The sequence below is a fragment of the Egretta garzetta genome, unplaced genomic scaffold, assembly GCF_000687185.1.
Source record: "Egretta garzetta isolate BGI_Z169 unplaced genomic scaffold, ASM68718v1 scaffold593, whole genome shotgun sequence".
Lineage (NCBI taxonomy): Eukaryota > Metazoa > Chordata > Aves > Pelecaniformes > Ardeidae > Egretta > Egretta garzetta.
The window spans coordinates 1,078,235-1,104,218 of NW_009259106.1; the positions used below are offsets into that span (position 1 = coordinate 1,078,235).

Sequence of the window (25,984 nt, forward strand, 5' to 3'; positions counted from 1 at the left end):
CCTCCGCCGCACGGCCCGCCGGCGGAGCGGCCGCTGCGCCCGCCTCCGCGAAACCCCTTCGTCCTGTGGGCGGGAAGGGACAAAAATGGTAGCTCTTCACGGAGCCCTCAGCTTGTCTGCCCTCCTCCCCCAAAACGGAAAGGCCGGGGTGGTGGGGAGTACACCGCATGCTTACACAGCGTGTAATTTTGTCACCTGATTTCGGTGTTCCTCTGTGGCGGCTCTCGTTCGCATACGGAAGTCTGAGGAGCTCTGCAACTTGGTAGGTCCCGAGTCTCCTCCCCGCCTGAATAGCGTTAGGAGTGTTATTCTGCTCGAGTTGGCTCGCGGGGTTTTGGTTAGCGAGGCGGCTGCTACGCAAGAGAGGGAGATAATGGGCTCTTCTTGGAGCCTCTTAATTAAATGAGGAGGGTGCAGGTCAGCGAGCTTAAAACCGAAGGTTGACTGCATTCTTTCTTATTATCTTCCTTACTTATCCCAAATCCTGCCCTTCCCTATCCAAAAACGTGGAGCTGACTGTAAAACAAGTATGTATCCATTCTCACCTAAAATGAACAGTGGCAGGTGTTACAGTGGAAAATCATGTGCTGATAGTGAAATATGTTCAGTGTTGAACAGTGAATTTGCTGTGTCACACTTTAAAGTGCTGAACTAGGTAAAGCAAGGCCTTACAAGCAAATTAAAAAATGGTTCTGGTGCTAAACTGTGTTAGAATATATACTTAAAAAGTCGGAAAAGTGTTGAAAAGGTGTTCCAAAATAGTAATCTGCTGGGTTTTAAGACTTGCACCTCCGTTTTGAGGCAGTTGGACCTCTGAAGTTTGTGGTACAGAGTTTCTGAAAGAAATTAATGAAGTTTGTGATTATTTAAGTGTCAGATGTATTGGTACTTTTTGCTTTCAGATGCCTTTGTTGGTGGGCCTGTGAAGGGTTTTATGTTCTGTATCCCTTGGCAACATAGATGCTTCTTTGCAAAAACAGCTATTTGAATGAAGGACATGTTGGCATGACAGATTTGAAAGCAGATAGTTATCAATACTGTTTCTATATTTAAGGAAACTTCAATATGCTGTAGTGTAAAATGAAAAAAAAAAAGTCATTCATGCATTATAGGAAAAATACCTTTGTGAAGTAAAATAAGCCCCTAGAGAACTCACCAACTGTCACTGTCATTTTTTTTCTAAGACAAAAGTCTTATGCTTGCTAACTGCTTTAAATTTTATGTCTCTCTGGTTGGCAAACAGATGTAGGAAAACTGCAGCTAGCTTGAAACAAAATGACTTTGCATGTCTACAACACCTGCAAAAATAAAAGGTATAAATGCCCAGAAAAATGGAGCTTGTTTCTAGTTTGCTTCTGTTTAGCATGGGTATGTCAGTCCTAAAAATTCTTTGCCTGACAATAGTAGATATCGGGCACAATGTGTATTGCAATATATCTACAAATATATTTTCCTTGTTCTATGTTTCCCAAGGCTGCCTTTGCCCAAATCTTTATAGCACCCTATCTGTGAGTGGCTTACAATACCACTTTTCTCCCTGTGGTGCATACTTGCAAGTTAAAGTAATCCTGGGGTATCTCTCTTCTTTCTCACTCACTTAACTTTGACTGGTAGTAAGAACAAGCCTATCCAAATCCTCAACCAGGAAAGACACTTGAAGCTGTTGGTCTTTGCTCTTCACGATTGCATTGCTCTGAGCCCCTTTATGAGTTTGCCTGCATTTTTCTCTTGTGGCTATGTTTGTACTTTCTCTTGTGCTCTCTTCCACACCTAACGTTTGTCACAAACTGATGTTTCAGTAAACTGCAAGTGAGAACCCACTGTGCACTGGTTATTCTACGAACAGCTGGGTCTAGCTGTGTAATGTATGTTCTGCTGTTTGCTGAATGTTCCCCTCTTTCCCCTCCCTCCCACTTTGCTTTGGGGCTTTGAGGGCTCTGTGTGCGTTGCTTACCTTGGTATTTGAACAGCAGAGTTGCATTCTTTGATTGTAAGCACTAAAGCTGGGACAACTGTTCCAAGCTGACAAACATTGCCAGAAGGCATTCTAGGAACATTCAGAATTTTTTTCCCTCCCCTTATTTAGAATCATAGAATCATTAAGGTTGGAAAAGGTCTCCAAGATCATCAGTCCAAGTGTCAACCCAACACCACCATGCCTACTAAACCATGTCCTGAAGTGCCACATCTACATGGTTTTTGGACACCTCCAGGGATGTGGACTCCGTCACCTCTCTGGGCAGCCTGCTTCAATGCTTGACCACTCTTTCAGTGAAGAAATTTTTCCTAATATCTAATCTAAACCTCCTCTGGCGCAACTTGAGGCCATTTCCTCTCATCCTATCACTTGTTACTTGGGAGAAGAGACTGACACCCACCTCGCTACAACCTCCTTTCAGGTAGTTGTAGAGGGCAATAAGGTCTCCCCTAAGCCTCCTCTTCTCCAGGCTAAACCCCCCCAGTTCCCTCAGCTGCTCCTCGTAAGACTTGTGCTCCAGACCCTTCAGCTTCATTGCCCTTCTCTGGATGTGCTCCAGCTCCTCAATGTCCTTTTTGTAGTGAGGGACCCAAAACTGAACACAGTATTTGAAGTGCAGCTTCACCAGGGCCAAGTACAGGGACACGATCACCTCCCTGGTGCTACTCTTCCTCATACAAGTCAGGATGCCATTGGCCTCCTTGGCCACCTGGGCACACTGCTGGCTCACATTTAGCCGGCTGTCAACCAGCACCCCCATTTTTTTTTCTGTCAGGCAGCTTTCCACCCACTCATCACCAAGCCTGTAGCCTTGCATGAGGTTGTTGTAACCCAAGTGCAGGACCCAGCACTTGGCCTTGTTAAACCTCATAAAACTGACCTCAGCCTATCGATCCAGCCTGTCCAGATCCCTCTGTAGAGCCTTCCTACCCTCGAGCAGCTCAACACTCCCACCTAATTTGGTGTCATCTGCAAACTTGCTGAGGGTGCACTCAGTTCCCTTGTCCAGGTCGTTGATAAAGATGTTAAACAGAACTGGCCCCAATACCGAGCCCTGGGGAACACCATTTGTGACCAGCTGCCAACTGGATTTAACTCCGTTGACCACGGGGCCTGGCCATCCAGCCAGTTTTCTACCCAGCAAAGAGTACACCTGTCTAAGCGATGAGCTGCCAGCTTCTCTAGCAGAATGCTGTGGGAGACAGTATCAAAGGCTTTACTAAAGTCCAGATGGATAACATCCACAGCCTTTCCCTCATCCACTAAGTAGGTCACCTGGTCATAGAAGTAGATCAGGTTGGTCAAGCAGGACCTGCCTTTCGTGAACCCATTCTAGCTGGGCCTGATCCCCTGATTGTCCTGCACATGCCTGGTGAGCGCACTCAGGATGAACTCCATAATCTTCCCTGGTACAAAAGTCAAGCTGACAGGCCTGTAGTTTCCTGGATCCTCCTTTCTGCCCTTCTTGTAGATGGGTGTCACATTGGCAAGCCAGTCAGCTGGAACCTCCCGTGTTAACCAGGACTGCTGATAAATGATGGAGAGTGGCTTGGCAAGCTTCTCCACCAGCTCTTTCAGCACTCTTGACTGGATCCCATCCGGCCCCACAGACTTGTGAGTGTCCAGGTGGTGCAGCAGGTGGTTAACTGCTTTCTCCTGGATTACGGGGGGGTTTGTTCTGTTCTCTGTCCCTATCTCCTAGCTCAGGGGGCTGAATACCCTGGGGATAACCGATCTGACTATTAAAGACCGAGGCAAAGAAGGCATGAAGTACCTCGGCCTTTTCCTCATCCTTGATGGCAATGTTCCCCCCCACATCCAGTAAAGGGTGGAGGGTCTCCTTGTTTCTCTTTTTGCTGTTAATGTATTTCTAAAAACATTTTTTTTATATCTTACAACAGTGGCCAGGTTGAGTTCTAGCTGCCCTTTGCCTTTCTAATTTTCTCTCTGTGTGACCTAACGAGATGCCTGTACTCTTCTTGAGTTGCCCACCCCTTCATCCCAAAGTAGTAAACTCTTCTTTTTTTCTGAGTCCTAGAGAAAGCTCCCTGTTCAGCCAGGCCAGTTGTCTTCCCTGACAGTTCGTCTTACAGCACACAGGGGCAGCTTGTGGCACATGGTGACAGCCTGTTTGAGTGACTTCATATGCATGTAGATAAGTGTTACTGTGCAGATCAAGTTTTCAGGGTAAAGTCTTATAATAATTTGGCAGTAGGGATGTTTTTGACTTGGTCATAATCAAAAAGTGGAATAGAAGGTCTACTATTGAAGAGATTTGTGCCAGAAATGATAGTGCCAGTTCAAGTTGTTTGAAGAGTTTGTTTCCTAATTCTCAGACTCTACGTTGCATGTTTCTAAACTTCTTGCTTTGGCACCTCCTTGGCAGCAGGAGTAATCCTGTAATCTCTGAAGGCGGTCAGCAGTAGCAGTGATCATGCGCATGAAACTGCTTATACACCCTCCCTGTTCTTTTTCTCCAAACTAAGATTTCAACTTTATACTTCTGTGCTCTGAAAGTGCAGGTCCTGTGTTGGCTGACTTCCTAAAGCCATTCAGGCATCAGGCCTCCTTTTTACCTGTGCTCATGAATGAGGTGCGCAGCTCTAGGTTCTGCTACGTAGTACTTTGTGCTCGTTTATATGCCAGGCTTTAGAAACATAAGATGCTCGGAATATTAGAAAGTTGACAATTATAAATTTTTATAGCTGTTTAACTTGAAACTTGTTTTTGAATTATGGAAGCCTTTACAAAATCATCTGAGAGAATAATGTTTAGATATAACAATGCTTATTTAAATTGATTCTGGTAAGAGAGTTGTAAACAGACTGTAAAATAATCTTTGCTTGGACATGTGCTTGCTTTAAAAAGGTAGAAACTGAAAAAATTGACATAAAATGTTGAGGTGGTAGTTACACATAATGAGTTGATAATACTTGTCATCATCGGAGAGAAGAGCGTTGACAAAGTAGTTCCTGGGCTTCATGCGTAATAGAAAGGAATCTAGACAAAGCTGTTAAAATAGTTGTAAATCTCTTTACATCTGGACTATCTGTATTTGTTTGTATTATGTAGTAAGTAATCTTGAATATGTACTGCTGGAATTGAATGGAAAGAAGAGAATTCATAACTTCATAGTGGGTACCAGTGGTTGGTTTTAATGACTTGCAGAGAGTCTAACCAGTTATTTCCCCTTGTAATTTCTAGACGTTTAGCTTTTTTGCTTGTTAAGCTTTTTTGTTTGCTTAGGCCTTCCAGTTATAGGAGTAGAGTCTGTGCTTACTTTGCAGGGGTAAGGAGGAATAGTAAATGGAAAAGTGAATTAAGTTTAGTCCTAAAGCACAGGCCCTTCAATAAAAATAACCTTTGCTGTTGCTTTTTTCATGATTTTTGGTATATTTTGATAAATTTCTCTAAAAAGTTAATGAAAGAGGAAGTACTCAAATGTGCATTTTGTGTATTCATACTGCAATACAGTATAATGAAAAAACATTTCCTAATTGAAATAGTAAAAGTGTAATTTTACTTGAGTAATACATTTAAATTACAGATAGAGCTACTGAGGTGACTTAATATTTTGGTATCCTGTCCATTAAAATTCAAGTACTCGTTTTCCTGAAAGATAAGTTTGTGTTTGAGGTCCTTCCACTCTTATCTCCAAGTTTGAGTTTTTGCCAGATTTGTTGGGGTTTGATGTGTTATCTGCGGTTCTTGATATGCTGTAGCTTTTCCCCTGAGGTTTCTGTTATTAATTTGTCTCTTTTGTCTGTGTGTTAGGGGAAAAAAAAAAGCAGTTCTCCATATGCTTCTAAACATGTTCATTTTCTGATGCTGAAAAGTGAAGTACAGATTTCCAAAGGCGGTGTGTCTAGGAAAGAAAACAGAAGATTTCTTTTTAATTATTGACTTTTTGCTGCTTGTCTTGCAGAAAACTTTTATTTTCATATGGAACACTACAAGAATGAGTAAACACTTAAATTTGTTATCAGTCTTACAGACTTCTCAGTTTTCTTTTGTGCTGAGAAATGAATATTCTTTTAACTCACACAACAAAGCTTGTAAGACTGCAGAACGCTTAAGGAGACCTAACAACCTGTGCATTGAGTATCCCTGTTATTACCACAGTCACAAAAATCTGAATGTTTATTCCTCTTCAGCAAATTTAAAAAAACCTTTTGGTTCTTTGGATAGGCAGAGGATGGATTATTTTTAATAAATTTGATCTATGAACCCAGTGAACTGATTTCATCTCTGTGGTTATGCAACACATTTAAGATAACTGACCTGCTTGTGTTAACTCTGTTGATCAGAAGCTTTTAGTAAAGTATTACTGAATCTTTTTTACTGTAATTTTCAAAATTAAAAATCTCCCGCGAAGTCATCTTTTTTCCTCATGGAATATCCACCTTGATTCTCGCTTTTAACTTGATACTACTGTTTAGCAGTAACAATTTCCCTCCAGACTCTCGTGCCAGAAACTTGTCTACGGTTTGTAGATCCTGACAAAGTGCACGTAATTTTAGAAATTGTACTCTCCAACCAGCTGGAGAGATGAATATTTAAGTGAGGGGAAATTTCTGTGAATTGGAAACTGTTAACACACTTGATTTAGTGAATACTTCACTTTTGAGGGTGTTTGTGCATCTAGGGCTTCACTGCCTTTTGGGGTTTTTTAAATCTCCTTTAGTTAGCGTATGTGTCTTTGTTAATGGCTTGTTTCTGCTTTTTAATATAACACCAGAGGTTCACAGGTCTCTCAACAGATTTATTTATTTATTTATTCTTTTGAAGAAGACCAGAATGGCAATCGGTAATGGTTGGATATACTGTATGTAGAAAAATGAAGTGGCTTCTGTCTTGTACAGCCAAGAAGGTCAGCTATGAGCCAGATCCAGGTGTTGACTGCAGATCACTTCGGTCCTTCCTCACCTTGCTGCCTTGACACTGCTGCTTGAGAGGATCTGGAGCAAGAAAAAGAGCAAGCCTATTGTCAGGGATCCTAGCCTTGAAGTTTGAATAGCTCTACATAGTGCATCTGTCAGTTTGTTTGTTACACATACCAAGGAGAGCCCCTGGCTTTTTTTATTTTTTGGACACCAAAGACTTGTGTTATGGTCAAACACTGAGACCACTACTTCATAAGTCCAATCAAGGGTTTATTTAAAGTGAAGGAGCAAAAGCAGCGCTGGGCGGCCGGGGAGTCGCAGCTCCACCTAGGTGCGCCAGGTCACATCCTTTTGGCCTTTATTTATACAGAGCTAGTTTACATATTTATCATGTTTCACAACTATTACATTAATATTCATCACCCCTTGTTCGTCTCGTATTTAAATTTTCTTCAAGCAGGTGTTCCTCCTCTTGAGCGTGCGCAATGGTGGTCGTTAGGGGTTGTTTTGAAGGAAGGCCGCGGGTCCCTCTTTATCATCTTGAGTAACCTTGGCTGCAGCAGACCACAGGACTGGGCTACGTGGCATATTCACGCCGGACCACAGGGCTGGTTTTAACAGATATTATATCCTTTTTCTAGCATATACATTCCTAGCATATGCAGCCCCGTTCCTCTGCTCCCTCATTCTGATTCAGCAAATTTACCTCAGTTACTTAACACACTTGTAATTTCTAACCAGAGTACAGCGAATGGGTTCCCCGGTAGCTGATCTGTTCTTCACTTTGAAGTTGGAAAATCAGTAGTAGGGAGAGGAAGTAAACAAGAACCACCAGAGGTCCCCACAAGATTTCATAAGCAGCGGTTGCATGTCTGCTGCATTTTGGAAAGCTCTGTAGGATTTTTTTTCTTGATCTCAGGGGCTTTAGTGTGTTTATACAGAAGCTGGAATTCAGTACAAGGACCTGCTGTTACCGAGAAGATGCTTAGACTTAAACTGGGACTAGTGCTGCTTTTTCAGATTCCAGTTTGACAATCCTGAATTATAATTTTGCCTATCAAAAATTAATACTTTCCATGCACTTCTCTTTCTGTCAGAGCCTGTGCTCTCATGCGCTCTTTGGTGTGGCTTGCAGAGCCTCTTTTTTTGTGATGCTCTCTTGTTTCCTTTATATTAAAGTTGCTTTTTCATTCTTTGAGTACTTTCAGGTCATTAAGATACAAATGTATTGAACTTTAACAAAATTATCTGAAACATACCCAACTCAGGTGTGACCCTGAACTTACAAATCTGTGCATGTATCTGAGGACTGTTCTGTGCATTTCTCTGAAAGGATAAAGAAAAGTAGTATGAATAACAAGACTTCTGGTCATTCTGGTGTAAAAATTCTGCTCCATCGTTTGTGTAACCCTCAGATGACTGCAACATGAGTCTACATTAAAAAGGAACAAAATCCTTTAAAAACTGTAAAGAGAAGGTTGTGCGCTGTTGCTGTGTCTTTTCATCAAACAGAAAATGAGCATCATGGCCAAAGACTCAACAGAAAAAAGTTACATACAGTCATAGTTCCTGCCCTTCAAAAGAGGAGTATGGGTTTTACCTTTCAGTTGTTGTAACAAATTGCAGTGTTATTCTCATCTGAATACGATCATGGAAGCAACACCAGCAAGACTTTTTTTTTTTTTTTTTTTTTTTTTTTGCAGAGGGGACACTCCATATTTTCTTCCGTGGACAGAATATTTGAAGCTATATGTGCTGACCCATTAGTTTAGAAACTAATACTGTATCTTACGTGTATTTTAGGCTTGCTCTGAAGTGGCAGCCATGGACACAGTTGTTTACCATGACCTGGCTAAGGATCAGTACTTGCCTATGAAGCTGACGTTATGATCAATGAGGTTAGTTTAGTAAGTTTAAATCTGAGGTTTTAGCTAATCCAGCCAGTTTTGATTGAAAGCAATTTAAAAGTATTCATATTAGTAACTTGGAGAATGTGAAAGAAGCAATCCCTTCCATCAAGTAGGCTAATATCTTTGTGCCAGGGGGTGTAAGTCTTCAGCTGTCACAACTATGAGTAGCCATAGCCTTAGTGGTTAAGACATCATGAAAAGTGGAAATGAAGTAGTTTTGAATACTTTAATACAGTCTAAAGTCAATGCCCTTAATGTTTGGAATCATATGACTAGAAGCATGAGTTCAGTATTCATCCTGTAATGAGACTGGCAGTTTTGAAGTTCTTTTTTTTTTTCTTTTTTTTTTTTTTTTAAGCTGAGAAGATAAAGTGCTATAAAAATAAGTATTTATTATTGATTCTGCTTTTGTGAAGATCAGATATAGGGGTGATACTCTATATTGGTATGTATCATAAAAGTGAAAACTTTTCAGGCTGTTGTTATATTAAGCTTTTATAACTGAGTGGTAAGATTCAATAGAATCTAGAAAGTAGCCATGAATACTGTTTTCTTGTTACAGTTTTAAATCTAAGATTGTCTTCATGCTTTACAAGTATTATCTTTTCATGTAGTTTCATCTGTGTGTTTCTGTTCTTGTCTTTGCTTGCTTTTTTGTTTAAAGAATATTGGAGTATGTGTCTCTTTCCTCTATGAACATTGATTTTATTTTGAAAGTAGCTGTGAAAAGTAGTTAGACTAAGCTTTACCTGTGTATGTTTTTGGAAACTGACTTTTTATCTTCTATTCCAAGAGAACATACTACATAAACTCAGATTTTTTTTTTTTTTTTTTAAACTCAAATAGCTTCAGTTAACTGGCAGTGCTCCTTTGTGACTTTATTTTTTTAAATATGACCTAAAAATTGACGTAGATATTTTTGCACTAAATAACTGCAATAGGAGCAGTCATGTTGCTGAGGTCAGTTAAGTTAGCTTCAAATGGGGTTTTTTGAATGCTTCAGAGAATGGTCTTCTGTGTATTTATTTTTGTAAGGTTAGCATATGCATTCCCTAATTATTGACAGTTTGGGTTCTTGAGTAGCCTTAAGAATTTTTGTGGTCTAAGCTGACTGGAGAAAGTTCAGGAAAGCTGCTATTTCGCTCATCTTCCCTTCTGTATTTGATTTGAAGTGTAGGATTTTTTGAGCCTTTTAATGAAAAAATAGTCTACCAGTGTTCTTAAAAATTACAGTGAGAAATTCCTCACAATTCATTTTCCAAACCTGAAGTTTGGAAAAATGAATGATGTTCTAATCTTGCTTAATTATCTTCACGTGACAGGCAAAATAAATTAATGGAGGCTAGATATGCTGGGTCTGTGATGAAAATGGGAATGTAATTTTGATGCTGGAGGATGAAAGAGTGGCCACAACATGGCCTTTGTTTTAAAACTGCTGTAAATTACTATGTTGTAAACTATAAATTTCTGAGCTCAAAATTTATTTCTGAAGGGCAGGCTTATTTAAAAAAAAAAAGATGGCTGCACTATTTTAAATTAACACAATATGGGAGGTTTGTAATTAAGTGTTCAAAGTTGTTCTTGACTGCTTCCATCTTTTGGGCAGTTATCCTGACATATATCCTCATATATGGGATATACGTTAAAAATTTAATTTAAGTGTGGGTGTGGGGAATGTTTCTGTCATATTACTTACCTGTTCTTAAAGTGTATAGTAGTTGGATACTTTTCTTAATAAGATGATGTATATAGAATTTCTGATGTTTTATAACAAATACTCACTTTTGAAGGTTCTTACCAGTTAAAACCTTTAAAATTCTATAATTTTTTCAAACATTTTCAGCAAATTACTCTTCTGTTGTTATCACTGCATTTCCTCTACTGTAGAGCACATTCTTATGTGTAAAGATTGTATTCTTAATTTTAATTTCACCTGCTTTTGTTTTATGTCTGCATAGCATTTCTCACTAGATGCTGTCCTTGTGTAGGGTTTGCAGGAAGGTATGTGTGAGTTAGGGGACAAAGGACTGCCTTACAGCTCTTAGTTGAGTTAGTACTGAACAGAAAAATTGAATATTACAGATTTTTGGGTTTATCAAGATTCTTCTCAGTTTGGGAAAGAGCTCTTCTGTTAATCAGCTTGATCATTGTGATTTTTTGTGGGTTTGGGTTTTGGTTTTTTTCCCCTTGCTTTCAACTTCTTAAAGCAGATTTGTAATCTGGAATCTGGAAGAGTACTTTTAAGTTTCACTCCACCTCCCTCCCAGAGAAATAACAAATTTAAGATGCTGTTGTTTCCTGCTACTCATTTGAGATACAGAGAAGTGTGTTTATGGGACAATAGAGTACATAGAGATTTACAGATTACTCGATGATCTGACAATGAATGTCCTGTAAATCAGACTTCTTACTGTCCTACTCTGTCTTCTCCAGAGATGCTTCTCTGTGCTGGAAGTGGTTCCCTCAGCTGACTTGCTTGACCTTTTATTTATAGAGCTTGAAAGATAAGCAGGATGTCTGATGGTTGAGAGCAGAAAAGTGCCTGAGGTATTAGACTGTGCAGAAAAATGCAATAGCCTTATATCCTTTTTCTACTATGAATGTAACTGTTTGTGTACTGTTCTCCTTTACCAATGTAGTTTCTGCCTGCACTGTATTTAATTAGATCTTTCACAATTTGATATGCCTGTATGCTTATTACTTTCTTTCCTCTCCCTAGTCATAACAGGTAAAACATCCTGCTTTACCTGCCTGTTCTTTGGTTTTGTTTGGGTTTTTTTGTGGGTGGGGTTTTTTTATGTTGGGGGTGTGTGTGTGTTTAATTTTTTTTGTGTGGGGAGGCTTCTCTGTTAACCTGCTTTGTATAAGAATTTTGATGGGTCAGGACATCCTGGAAACACCTTTGGTAATGGAAGCGTGACAGGTTAGCTGCACCTTTTTTGCTTTACAGTCTTTTCATGGAAGACTTGGGTACGTGACTTGAGTCAAATTCCTTCCCTGTTCCAAGAGCTCCCTGAATATCACTTAGACTTTCTTTTTTTATTCTTACAGCGCATTACTTCACTATTTTTGTTTTTTTCAAAGATAATCTGAAGGATTTTTGAGTCTGCTTTCTGAGGTATCTGGACTGGACTCTGAATCAAAACTATGATACTTCATAGAAATAAGTTAAATGTAATATCTTTAATAGTCTCATTAATCCTTTGTGATGTCTTTTGGATTTTTACAGTACTGAAATATTTACTGTAACTAGTGGTTGTTGGGGATCTGGTGTAGGATTTTTTGTTTGCTTTTTCAGGTTATTTGGTTTGGCTAGCATTCAGCCAGTACTTTTTTTCCCATTTGCAGTTTCTCTGAGTAACTTCCATCTTTTCCCACTTGCCTTCTAGTGCTCATTTGGATAGAGCAGGGAATCTGTGGAATGAATCTGACATTAGAAAACGGCAAGTTGGCTGGTTAGTTCTTGTCACAGCTCTATAAGCATCTGTGGAGGCTCCATTGTATGAATGCACTCTGCCAGTAGCCACAAAGGACAATCTGCACCAGACTGGGTTACACATGATACTGGTTCCCTTCTGGCTGTTGTAACCATGGAAAAAACATTTTACTGTCTCTTTCTTTTCTTTATTGTTGCTGTTCCCAGCAATCTGTCTATTCTCTGTGTCCACATCACTCTGTTTCCTTCACTCGAACCAAGCAGATCTCTTACCTACTGACAGTATTTTAAGGTCATATGAGCATACACCTCTAAGCTGTCTTGAATGTTTTAACACAGCTCAAGATAGTGCATCCCTAACTTTGTATCCTAGTAAGATAGTGCATCCCTAACTTTGTATCCTAGTTTGTTAAACAAACCCTTTCCTTATAGGCACACAAGGAAATTTATTGTATGTTGACCTCAGCTGTCCTCCCCCCCCCCATTAATTGCAGGTAGTGGTGGACAAATTAGTGACTGGCATGCTCTTAAGAAGTAAAATTTTAGTCCTATGTGAAGCTTATTGAACGCTTAACATTCTACTGGTCCTAGTTTCTTGCACTCCTGCCATTGCTGAGTGCTACTGTAAGGCAATATCTGTAACACAGTGTCAGATATGAAGCAGTTGGGGTAGTTGACTCTGGGAACATGGAGGCTTTTTAAGAATCTTGGTTAGGGTCCTCAAAATGAATGGCTTTGGTGTTTGGCTTTTGCCAGATTGTAGGAGAGGTCTGTCAGAAGCAATACTTCTGCAGCAGGAGACAGGTAGGGTCTCAAAACAAGAAGAGAAGGCCCGTCATGTAACTGCAGGTGTGTGTGTGCCAGCAGAGTTGACATGTGGAATCACCTTTGCACAGAGATGATGCAGGGATTCTTTGCAGTATGCTTGGTCTGGCACTGGAGGGTCTCTTGGTTTGGTTTCTTAGTTACCGACTAATTGATGAAGCTTTCCCTTCCATTGTAGACCAGGCCAAAAGCATTTTCTCAGTTATTGGAAGATTTAATATCTGTAATCCACTGTTCTGACATTTCTCTGAAGTAATTAAAAAGACATCCAAAGGGACAGTTATTTCTCTTATTCTGAATAGCAGATTTGCAGTAAGATTAACTGAAGCTGTGGAATTTAGTATAAAGAATTTTTTTTTTTAAAGAGACATTTACGATGTTCCACCTTTATTCTGTAATAAATATTTCTGCTGAGACTATTACAAGAAAATGTCTGTATGTGGCTTCCAAACTTGGAACAATAATTAAAAGACTAAGCAGGCTTTAGCCATGCCCTCAGTATGCATAAAACATAACAACAAAGTGTTTATACCAGAATTCACTACTTGTGCCTCCTTAATTTGTGTCTGTTAACGCTATAGAATCAGTTCCTTCTGAGTTCAAGTAATTGCTTTTTCTAGTTGTGTTCTGCCTGTGATTTACAAGGGAGATACTCTCACTTTTGCACACTAACAGCAAGGATCTTCAAGAGTTCTTGGAGCAGTTTGAATTTTAAGTTTGGAGGCCTGGGCTTTATACAGAATTAGTAATACTTTTTGGGTCTAGATTTACTACCTCTCTGTTGTTTTGATACGTGTGCAAACTACCTTTGTCATTTCTAACTGAATGGTGGTCTTTCTCTTGCTTGTTAATTGTTTTCTCCTTTGTAATAAAGATTACTACATAAATGAAAAAAGAATCCTCTTAAAGTCAGATATACAACAAGAAGAGAACACAATAGACCAAAACTTAGTGTGCTACAGGGAAGGATTTGTGTCTTGTGCTTTTTGTCTTCTGGTGCTACTTTTATGGGCAAGGCTGTCTCCTTGCAAACCTCATCAGAACATAGCAAAAATCTGAAGAATGTAAAAATAAAAAAGATTCACTCAAGCAGGAGGCCAGTTGGCAGATAAGAGCACAGAATATAATTTTTGGTGCATGGAGCAGGTGGAGGAAGGTGACGAACAATGCAGTGAGTGGGAACACTTCTGGGAAGTCCCAGTGTCTCATTTCAGCTGTGCTGTGTGGCTTCCGTTTATGACAGTACCCAACTGGTACTGGCAGAGTGATAGTAACAGGACTTTCTGTGGGCATAATAATGAAATAGTCAGACTGTTTGTGATCTGACTTCTTTTGGAGCATGGTTTTTGTAGGTACCATTTTATTTGGAATGACAAAAATTACAGTATATGAAAAGTTAATATCTGTTGAACAGTTTGAAGTACAGCTTCTGAATAAGTTATAAATTACGGTCGGATCTATTTGGGGAAAAGAATCAGATGCTTCCACTGTTTCCAGATATAAGCGACTGTATTTTCAAACACGATATGCTTAATTCTATGGCAGCATGAATTTTTTTTTGGCTCTCCATTAAGAAGCTTTTCTCAGTGGCTATAAAATGGTAGAATATCAAGAAGAATTTTCATATAAAGGTGAATGGAAGAAATTTATTTTTTAAATTGAAAATGTTCTAAATAATTTTTTAAGGAAATGAGAATGAGTAAAGCCAGAGGGATCTGTCTTGCCCAACAGCACATCTCTATGGAAAAATATAAGAACAGAATAAGCATATGCATGTCTCCAGAATGCACTCCTAGCCTCCAGCATTTCTACCAGAGGTGCCATCTTTAATAGCTTTTGATGTTGTTTTTTTTTCTTCTGTGAGTTTGTCAGGATGCTTTATGAACCATTGCATACTTCTGCAAAGTGGCAAAGAATTCCACCACCTCCCTATGTGCTGTGTGAACAATCAGCCCTGTTTTCTCTGCTTTTCACCTCGCCTCCTTCATTAGGACATATAGGTACTATTGAAAAACAAAGCATGCTGTTCACTTGTGTTCATGCTGCTTGTGATTCTGCTGATATCTGCTGTGTCGTCTTCTACATTACATCTTTTCCAGACTGAAGAGTCCTGTTCCATTTTGTTGCCCTGTAGAAGGAAAGCTATTTTGTACTCCATTATCATTGTGCTCTTCCGTAACCCATTTCAGCTCTTCTATAATCCTTTTGGACGTTTGGCACTATGTAAAGTATTTAAGGTGTGGACAAGCTGGGGATTTATACACTGGTTTAATGGAGTTCTCTCTCTTAACTGGTAATTCTTGTACTGGATTAATTTGGGCACTGTTGGTGCATGCTGAGCTCCTTCTTGTAACTTTATTATTACATTTGTGAATGGTAGTAATTTAGGTCAGAGCCCATCACTTTAAAAGGTAAGCTAGGACTGGTTCTGCTGCCCCCTCACCATGTGATGTGATTCAATGTGAATATTTATCTGTACAGAATTTTATCTCGTGTTATTGCCCAGTTGCACAGTGCTGAGAGTTCCGTCTGCAACTACTGAGCAAACCTTGTTGCTTTGTTTTTCATCCCTTCTTTTAGGTAATTTACTTTGAGGGCTGAGCCATTAGCCAATACAGGAAAGCTGTCTGACCTCTGCTAGTAACTCTTGGTATTGGACACCAGTTTGGCTATACTTTACAAGGCTCAACAGCTGAGTAGCAGAGAGGGATGGGAATTGGAAATGCTGTTACCTGTTTTTATTTCTGCCAGCTGGCTGAAGTTTACAGTGCATTCAGCTTTGTAGCAATTACAGTGAGTGGTTACAGAATCTGCAAACAAGCAGAGGAAAAAGGGTGTGAGGAAAAGATTTGCAGGTAGATTGAGGGGGCATCTCCTTTGCTTGGAGGGAATAAGGGGTTTCTTATTACTGAAAAAAACGTATATTTGCTTGTTGTATGTTAATAAGGAGTGATAATCTTTGAGAAATGACAAACACAAAACTTTCTTTGTATAAAGAAGAGCATGGAATCAAGGTGTCATCATGTCTTGTCCTCCCTCCCACCCCAGTCACAAAGTTATTTCTGTGGATTTAACTCTGCAAGGCAAAGGAGGACTCAGCCTGAGTTTGTGAAAACCTAATGTGTTAGTGGTATACTGAATGTGCAAAAGCGTGTGTTGCTGATACCTCATTGTCTTTAAAAATAAAACAGCAACCAAACAAAAGGCATATAGGTAAAGAATGCAAAGAATGAACTGGGAAGCACGCTCTCCCTGCCCCCCCGCCTCCAAAGCAGTTAATGGAGTGAAAGCATTAACATTCTCTTAGTAATGGTCAAAGAGGGGAACAGAAGAGAAAGTAATTTCTGTTTAAGATAGTAAACTTGGTTAAATACATACTCTTGTCACTTCTTACTTTGTTTAAAAACAAGCTAGGCCTCTTGAGTTTTCTTTTTTATCATCCTTTCCTTCCCCATTCACATGCAGTTGTCTTCCATCCCTGCAGAGTCTCTTCCTTCATGCATTTTCCCTTTCCACACTTAGCAACTGGATGTTGGCATTGTATTAGATAGTTGTGTCATATCATTATAAACATCCTTCTCATCTCTATTCCTTCTGTCTAATTAGATATGTCTTGAATGTGCACTTATTTAACTTATATACCAATAGGTAAGGGTTTTGAAAGTTTATGTGGACATGAAGATTTTGAACCATTTTTCACTTTGATATTTTTGCTCTTCTGTGCAAAAGAGCGTGAACAGTTGTGTTCAGGGGCCTACAACTTTAGCCTGCCATCTGTTTCACTCCAGGAAGACATGGTACAAAGATACCAGAAACTAATTTTTTAACCTTAACATTGGCTGGACTTTGCACCAGATCCATGGTGCAATGCACGTTCGTACGCATGGGGCATGCACATTCCAACCACCTGTACTGAAAGTGAAATACTTTCATGATGATAACATTGAACTAAGGAGAGGCCAAGGAAGGGGATGAGGAAATATCATCCACTTAAAAAATCACTAAAGATTTGTATAAAATGTTCTAAATATAATATGTTCTGTATTACTGCTACATTTTTTGTAACTTGTAATATTGTGACCTTAATATCTTTTCCCCAAAGCATGAAATACACTTGTTTTATTTGATATAAACTTCTTAGTCTTTTATGCATATTCAAATAGCAAATAAATAATTTTCTTTATATAGGTTATAAAGCAGCTAAATGGAGTCTGAGCAGCTGTTTCATAGAGGCTACTATCGAAACAGTTACAACAGTATAACTAGTGCAAGCAGCGATGAGGAGCTTTTAGATGGAGCAGGTGTAATTATGGACTTTCAGACCTCTGAAGATGACAATCTCTTGGATGGTGATGCATCAATTGGTAAGTTAAGGTTAATTTCAGCTTAACAATTTCTATGGGTTGTATTTTTGTGGTTTGGGGTTTTATTTTGTTTTTAATAAAATCAACCCTTTCTCATAACTAACTAATGTTTCTCTTTAGCTAATGTGCCCTTCAGAGGGATGCTTTAAACTTCAAGGTGGCTGAATGTTTTTCTGTGTGCTTGCCTAACAGTTACATTGTATGGGATGAATTCTGAAGCAAGGCAGATGCTAGCTTAATCTTGGCAAATGACAAACTTGCTGTCAAATAGGGGAAGGATGGCTATAGTGCAGCAACCTGGTCTTTCTTAGCTGCAGCAGGATTTTGGAAGTCTCACTGTCTTCAATATTCCTTTGGGGCAGAAATTAACAGTCCCTTTTAATAGTTACTTCTAGAGAAAAATCTGTTTATGCTTGATTTGGCTTCAGATCTGTAAAAGAGAGGCCAAATCCTTGTAAGCAGAGATGTTAGAAGCAACAGAAAACACCATAGAAGTTGAACTTTTGACTAGGTGAAAAGTTGCAAAGAAAACTTGTTACTGTAAGCACTGATAAAAGCACTGAAGTAATGCAAAGAATGAACTGGGAAGCACGCTCTCCCTGCTCCCCCCCCGCCCCCCCGCCTCCAAAGCAGTTAATGGAGTGAAAGCATTAACATTCTCTTAGTAATGGTCAAAGAGGGGAACAGAAGAGAAAGTAATTTCTGTTTAAGATAGTAAACTTGGTTAAATACATACTCTTGTCACTTCTTACTTTGTTTAAAAACAAGCTAGGCCTCTTGAGTTTTCTTTTTTATCATCCTTTCCTTCCCCATTCACATGCAGTTGTCTTCCATCCCTGCAGAGTCTCTTCCTTCATGCATTTTCCCTTTCCACACTTAGCAACTGGATGTTGGCATTGTATTAGATAGTTGTGTCATATCATTATAAACATCCTTCTCATCTCTATTCCTTCTGTCTAATTAGATATGTCTTGAATGTGCACTTATTTAACTTATATACCAATACAAGTATCAAGAGCCAGGACACCTTCAACCTACATAAAAATTCCTTCTGCCAAATTACCTAGAGAACACCAGCATGATGAAGTCAAGCACTACTTAGGAAATTATTAAGTAGACAACTGGCTTCCACGTGCAATATTTTGTCCTGAATATCTGGCACTTTTAATAAAGTGAGTGCCTTGCTTGTCTAACATAATATTTGCAACCTGTTCTGAAAGTCTGAAGCTACTCAGGTTATTGTTTATATAAATCCTCTCCATCATTTCAAGCTTTAAGGAGAAATAAGTTTGCAGTAGAATAAATAGTTTCAGAGCCAGTGTTCTGCCCCTTGTGAAATTAGATCTGTAAATTGAGTCCAAACAGATGAGGTGGTGGTTCTGTTTGCACTGTCAAAAGCAAAGCTAATTGCTGCACATGCCAGCAACCCATATCTCATTGTAATGCTGAAGTATTAGGATGTGCATTAGAGTATAAATATTAATGTATATCCTTTCCTGGAGTTGATTTTTTGGGTAATGGTGTACCTGCTTGCCATAATTCTGGTCATTCGGTAAGAGGCAGCAATAGTAATAAGCACTATTATTTTGTTTAAGTGAACGATGATTTATGTGTCTCTATGCATGGAAAATATTTTCTTGTACAGTAAGTCATAGTAAATCACAGTAAATATCTTAGCAGTAGATCAGAATCTGGTATAAATTTTCTTTTCAAGGTGGTAAGAACATAATTCCAAAGAAGTTTTAAATAAACTTATATGCAGAAGGTGAACATCTGTGTTTCTTGTGTCCAAATGTGTAAGGTGGGGTTTTTTTGTGAGTTTTTAATTCAGCAAGTCTCATTGACAAGAGCAAACAAGCACTTTCGTGCTGGACTGCATGTACCCTTTTTGTAGTCCTGTTACTCAGCATCAACTGTTTGCTTTGGTTTAATTATTATTATTTAAATACTCTTATCCTTTAATTGTGTCTTAATGTATTTTTTGTTCTGTTGAGTCAAAGTACAGATGAATTCACCATACAGAATCTGTCCCACCTCCTGAGGAAGGGCAGGGCCATCCCAATAACTGGAAGACCCCATGCTTCTTAACACTGCAGGCCCTCCAGAGTATGATGTGGATGCAGAGGCATTAGATCTAGGTCTGTGCTTTAGCTGGTGAACGCTGCCAAAATCAGGAGCCCTGTTTAAACATAAAGTTTGTGTTTTAAGTCTGTAGGGCTAGAAGAATTTATGAGCCTGGTTTCTTAGCAACATGAACAAAACGGTGGTAATGTATCTGTTCTTAAAATGATTGTGGAAATAATGTAGTTAAACTGAAAGCTGCATAGCTGCAGAATGTAAGCTTGGAGTACAAATGAGCACAGATATGAACTCACCCTGACTGGATAAGTTGCCATGGATAATAGACATCATAATTTTACAGTCTATGTAATAAAATATGGAATTACAGATTTTAAAAGATCAAAACTATGCAATAAGGAGAAAATGAAAGATTAAGAAATTATCTTTCTTTATTTTTCTTCTTTTTATTGGCTAGTGAAAAGTGAACCATAAACTGCATATACATTATGCAGATAGAAAGCTAACAGCATGGAATTTCTATAAAGTTATTGTAGTTTTTCCACCCCCCATTTCGAGGGCAGTAAGTTAATGGAAGAAGTCTGCTCATGTCAGTAGGCTTGGTAAGTCCCTTGGCTGTCAGGACAGCAATTCTATAAAGACTGCACAGTACTGCCATTCACATTATCACTTACACTTAAGCACTTAACTGAGGCTTACAAAGCCATTGAGGCTGCTACTCAATGGTGAATATGCCTTCTGTTGAAAGCATGTGGAAATTGGATGATATTGGGAAAGAATACTAATGATATATACTACTTGTCTTATGTGGGGAAATATTTTGCATTATATGGGACTAAACAAGTGAATGTTAACTGGAACCCATCTTCAGAAAGTCTTATCACCTAGACTTTTAGGTATGTTTACTATTTAGTTGATAGAGATTTGCCTTTTCAGTGTCATCTCTGATTTGCAATTTGAATGGTTTGTGTGTAGTTCCATATGGGGAATTCACCATTATGTTAAAAACTATGCTGTACGACCATCTTGTTTCTCTTAACACCATCTGAAGGCATGTATGTTACTTATCCTCCACTGTGTCATCTGAGGAGAATACAGAAATCATGAAGATGTAGTATTATATACTAAATACATATATTATATCTGTATATAGTAATTATATAATAATTTTTATATGCATAGTATATCATATGTCTGTTATGTTCTCCAGTAGCTGTTTTCTTTGCCTAAATTTCAGACATTTAGTGGCAGCATTGTGGAGAACAAGTAGGTGTCATGAAATTGTAAATTCTTTGAGCGTAGTGTGCTTTAACATGCTGAATAATTAAATTGCTGTGCATGTGGAGGCTTGGATGGCTTGCACGAAAGCCCTGCCTAGAAGGGATGCTGCCTGTCTGCTTTGGTCAAAACTTGCTTTTGTTGCTTATCAAAGCTAGTATCTCTGTAGTACAGAAGTTAGTGTGCTGAACTGTTGTCTAATGAGAAGTATGGTGACATTGCACTGATAACAGAAGTATCTACCTCTTTGTAGGGAGTTCATCTTACCGATGCATGTATGTGCAATGTACTTCCACGCAGTATCTGGAGATCATTTCCAGCATGACTTACCTATGTTTTATTTTTAGACTGTTTGCCCTGCTTCTTGCTACGTCAATTTAAACATGTTATACTTACCATTGAGAAGTTATCAGTTCTTTAATAGTAAAGTCATAAGCTAATATTTACTGGTTTGAATTTTATAGGAGGTGACCTATGCCATTTAGTTTTTTAAAAATGATTGCACTAGGACAGTTCATTGTTTTGCATCACTTAAACAGGGGAAAAAACAATTTCTTTCTAAACGGAACTGAAATCTCCAGAATTGAAATATATTATAAGATTAATATTTTAACTGGGAAGTATGAATACAAAGATGAAAGGTTTAATCCATTCTTCTCTCAGCGTTGGCTTGCCTTGCCTTGCCTGTCTCTAAAGTTTGAGACACAGTTCTTGGCTACTGGCTGGGCTTGAAGGATGTAACAAGTCTCTTCAAGTTCAAACTTTTTCCTTTTATGGCTCAGGGTTAGCCAGCTAGCAAGGTGAAACTCGGAGGTCTCCATAATTTTACTCAGAATTGAGGGCTGTTTGTATGATGAAAGAGAGGACTGCATCAGTTTTCACTATTCTTTTATGTAAGTGGAGGGCAAGCTCAGCAGGAGCTGGACTTTGTAATGTTGTCACACTGTAAATTTTTCAAGGCACTGACTGAAATCAGATGATGAAACCTTATTTGCAGTAAAAATGGTTTGCAAACAAATGATCTCACTGGTGTTTACATCTCAAGGTACTTTGATCTGTCTGTGGGATTCTGAGTCCTGAATGCGCTTGGTGTTCTTTTCAATAGCTATAATGATTCCTGCGGCAGTTAAAGGAGCTTACTTGCTTATATTGTGACTTCAGTGTAGAGACAGTTTACAGTCTGGCATATGGTGTTAACATAAAATTGGCAATAGTTCACCTTAATATGACAACCTGTAAACTGGTAATTCAAAAGCTGCCGCTACAGCCGCTACTATCTCCTTGCAGTGATAGCAGTGCCACTAAAAAAAAAGAATATGCCAACAGGTCATGGTGTAAAACACTGCAGCTCTCCTAAACTATCCCAGCCCATGAGTTGGAGTTCTTTGCCTAAAGTGAGAGACCAAACCAATCCGTTTTCAGCGCCCTAAATACCGCCATTAAAAATATGATACAGTGAACTAATATTATCACACTGAGGAACAGAATGTAATTTTCAGCAAGTGCAAGTGGTTCTGTATAATTAAGATATTCGTACCACTTCAGAGGTTAATTGTTCAAGCAACATTTAGACATACTTATATTTTCCAACAACACATGAATGTCCTTTCACATGTGTATTTGTTTCTATTTAGCTATTACAGTTTATAAAGAAAGTAAAGAATCCAAAGAAAATAATAAAATAACTTATTTCCTGCATAAAGAACTTAAGTTCCTATTACCTTCTTTATGTGTGGAAATTGTGTTAACAGATTCTTCCCCTTGCCCACAGCTGATACGAAGAAGGGTCTTCAAAGTCATTTTGCACCATTGGCATTGTTTGTGGTGTTCCCATGCATATGGTATAAAACTGACTTGGCTAAACAGTTGTTATGATAGTTTGACATATCTGTTTCCTAAGTTACATACAACCTGTCTTCCAAGTTACCAATATTTGCATTAAAGGGCTCATTGTTTTTAAGTAAGGAATATATTCAGTCTCAAATGATGCCATACAAATTGAAGCATGAGATACCACGACTTGCTTGGATCACAAGGGCAAGCATGAGGCGCAGCTAGTTTCTTCTGAATAGTTAAATTGTCGATAGTTGCTTATCACTTAGTTTTTTTCTATTGGATTGTAGTTAGAGCTGCAGACATTTTGCCTGTGCTCCATACTGCGAATGCAGTTGAACACAGGATATCTGACAATACAGAAGTATGTTTTATTCTACTTTTTTTATTAGTAAAGTATGGAGTTGATTTTGTCATCTATCTGGAACACAAGTTGTTATACATAATGTTTACATGGATAATCGGGCTAATTAACAAAGTTCTTCCTTCAAGGACTTAAAAATTCCTGGCAGAAAGCAACACCAACAAAAAAATTGACTGGAAGATGCTTAGGTTAAGGGGAAAAAATGTTTTATCTTTGTTATTGGATGTCATTATTGAATGAGTGAGTTGCAAGTGTTTGAAATGTCTTTTGCATTTACCTGTTTATCATTATAGTGATTTTCCTGAACTCTGATCTATTCTTTTGTAACATAATTATAGTCCAAAATGAAAATTCACTTGATATTGTTTTAGTTGAACAGCCTGTAATGGTGTTACAGTGTTAGTCTGGGCTTTCATATTCTAATTGGATTGGTGTGGTGTTAGACTTTCTGAGGGACGGAAATTATGGTAGTGTGTATGTACAGTTTTAGTAGCCAATTAGTTTCTTGTTCTCTTAAAAATGTTTAAAAACAAATATTGACCATTTTGATTTCTCACTAATGCCATGGTCAGTTCTTCGAAGACTTGTGTATAGGATATGAGAATTGTGTTGGTTTTAAAGTTAACCCTGTAACAGTCCTTTAGTGGTCTCACCAGTTTTTCCTACCAAAGTTGTATTTACAAAATTAGGTTTCATCTTCCAAAACCACACAAGCATATGCATTTCCAGCCTGATAATCTGGAAGAAGATGAATCATAATACCAGTAATTAATTCCTTCCATCTTTCTGATATTATATAACCTTGTTGGTTTCTTCTGCAGCTCTGCTGCATTGCTTAAAGTACAATGGCTTTGCTAACAGATGCTGCTGAGGCAGTTATCACTGACTTGACAGCCTGGGGTAGTGTTATCATAAGTATCTCCTTCTCCCAGGCATGCTGTGTGAATAGTGTAAGATGAAGGAGTGAAAGCAGAGGAAATGTGATGGCATATATGTAGGTATGTAGAAAGAAGAGTCTGAAGCGTACAATAAAATAATTAAGTCTAATGACCGTAAAGTTTTAGGTACTGAATAAAACACCTTTGACTTGCTCTCTCAAGTCAGCCAAAGGAGGTAGATATGATTTTAACTGAATTGATGTCAGGCTGCACTCTTGCTTTCTACCTTTGAGAATATTCCTTCTTACCAGCTAATAAATACATTTTAAAGTTAAAGCTTTTCACCTGCATGGATTAAACAGAAATGATATTCTGGAAGAGGATATCATGATGTCCTTGAAACAGAACAGCTGTACTAGGTCAAACCACAAATCCACCCAGCTCAGCATCCTGTCTCTGACAGGGGTCAAAAGTCAGTGCTTAAGGAAGAATAAGAACAGAGTGAGTAAGTGATAGTTCATCTGAGTACTTAGAGCAGTTTTGTATGGCTGAGGGCCTTTTTCAACTGAGGAGTGGTTTTTAGAGTTTTAGTCCGAAAAAGTCAGTGGAAGAAAAATCCAATAATAAGGACTCAGTGCATTTTTGTTCCACTGACTTTTTCTTGAAGCAATTCTTCAGCACCCACGCCATCCTTTGGCAAGCTACATTTTATGTGAAGAACCATCTTCTTCTCTTCATTTTGAACCTAAATCCAGGTATAAATACTGCTGAGAACAGCTGTAACTGCCAGAGTCTTGCCTAGGCTAACACTGGCTAACCCATCAGCGTGGACTGACACATGGTCTTCCTTGTCACTCACCCTTGTACAGTATAAATGCATAAGCTCTTTTTTTTTGTTTGCTTATAGTTCCAGCTGTGAAAAATCTTTCTGCTGATACATAAGGGTTTTAGGGGGTCTTATTAGCTCAATGAAATGAAACTGCTATTGATACAAAAAGGTTTGATATGAAACTAGGACGGGGTGACCTGAAACTCTGATGACTTGATGGTCTTGCCAAATACACCTACTCTGATAAGCCCTATCATGCATTGGCTATATGCATGTAGAAATGTAAGGATTAACACAAGGATAGCATGGTGCTGTCACAGTGAAAGGTGGTAGTCCCTCTCCCACTTCTAAAAGGAGAGAGGAAAGAATCATGGATTAAAATCCCAAGTTTCCTGGCATTAGAGCAGTGATTTAATTACAGCAAATAAGTGAACAGGTACATTTATTAATCACCATTGTAAGGTATCACACTGTTTATAGCTTATGTTTTGCTATACCTGTATGCGATGTATCCTCATTAACAATTTCTTGTTGTCCTTGCCCTTGTAATTTGTAGTGTTCTTGATCCTCTAAAACAATAACTATCTGAAGATCCCTTTTGCTAGAACAGATGGTGAAAGTTTTATTGCCATTGCTACTTATTTCTTTTCCTCCTCAGTTACCTCTTTCCCAGGTTAAGGACTTCTGGTTTGTTCATTTGGACCTTGCAGCTATCCCATGCTTCGGATCCTTTTTAGTGCCCCTTTCTGAACCTTTTCTAATATCTGTAACTTAAGGGAGGGATCAGAACTTCACAGAGCGTTTGGAAGATGAGTGTGTCATGGAAATAAAGTAGCAGGTCTTATTCTGACCACTACTGAGTACTGAGCTCATAGTTTCATGGAATTGAAGTATGCCTGGCATAGTATAATGTTACATATCAACAAAACTGCTATTGGCACTATGTTCACACAGCTTGTGTATGTATGGAAAAGATGGAGTAATCTTGAAGACAGAAAGAAATATATATGGCATATATAGGGAGGAATACATGTTGGTGCTGTAATTTTATTCCCTGCACATTGAACAGTAAGTTGGAAATAGTGGCCAAAAATAAACAGACCTAAAACAGAATAAGGGCAATCTAGCGGATAAAACCTATCTCCATATATACAGTTAGGTAAGAGGAATATATATGCATTTAGGAATGGTCTTGGTAGCAGAATTTTGGCTAGTCCTAGAAAAGGGAGAAGTAAACTTTAGGAAAGCTGCTAAGTAAGCCAGGATCGCTTCCTACTAAGGATGCCAGATCTTCTTGTTGATGAGTTATAATGGTTTTAGCAGATTG

At 38.6% G+C, this 25,984-nt stretch overlaps 1 protein-coding gene across 4 annotated transcripts in view; it reads left to right on the forward strand.

Annotated features, from left to right (window-relative positions):
• Nucleotides 1–199: 199 nt before the first annotated feature.
• Nucleotides 200–25,984, forward strand: part of CLCN3 (chloride voltage-gated channel 3) — a 67,383-nt gene continuing 41,598 nt past the window's right edge. For 3 of the 4 annotated variants that reach the window (XM_035890867.1, XM_035890870.1, XM_035890871.1), the window contains exons 1-2: nucleotides 8,679–8,759; nucleotides 17,221–17,396. In XM_035890867.1, coding sequence (XP_035746760.1) covers nucleotides 17,237–17,396 — 160 coding nt within the window. In that variant the 5' untranslated portion in view covers nucleotides 8,679–8,759; nucleotides 17,221–17,236. Of the gene's footprint in view, nucleotides 263–8,678; nucleotides 8,760–17,220; nucleotides 17,397–25,984 lie in introns of those variants that run through there. The other variant, XM_035890868.1, reaches the window with a different exon arrangement.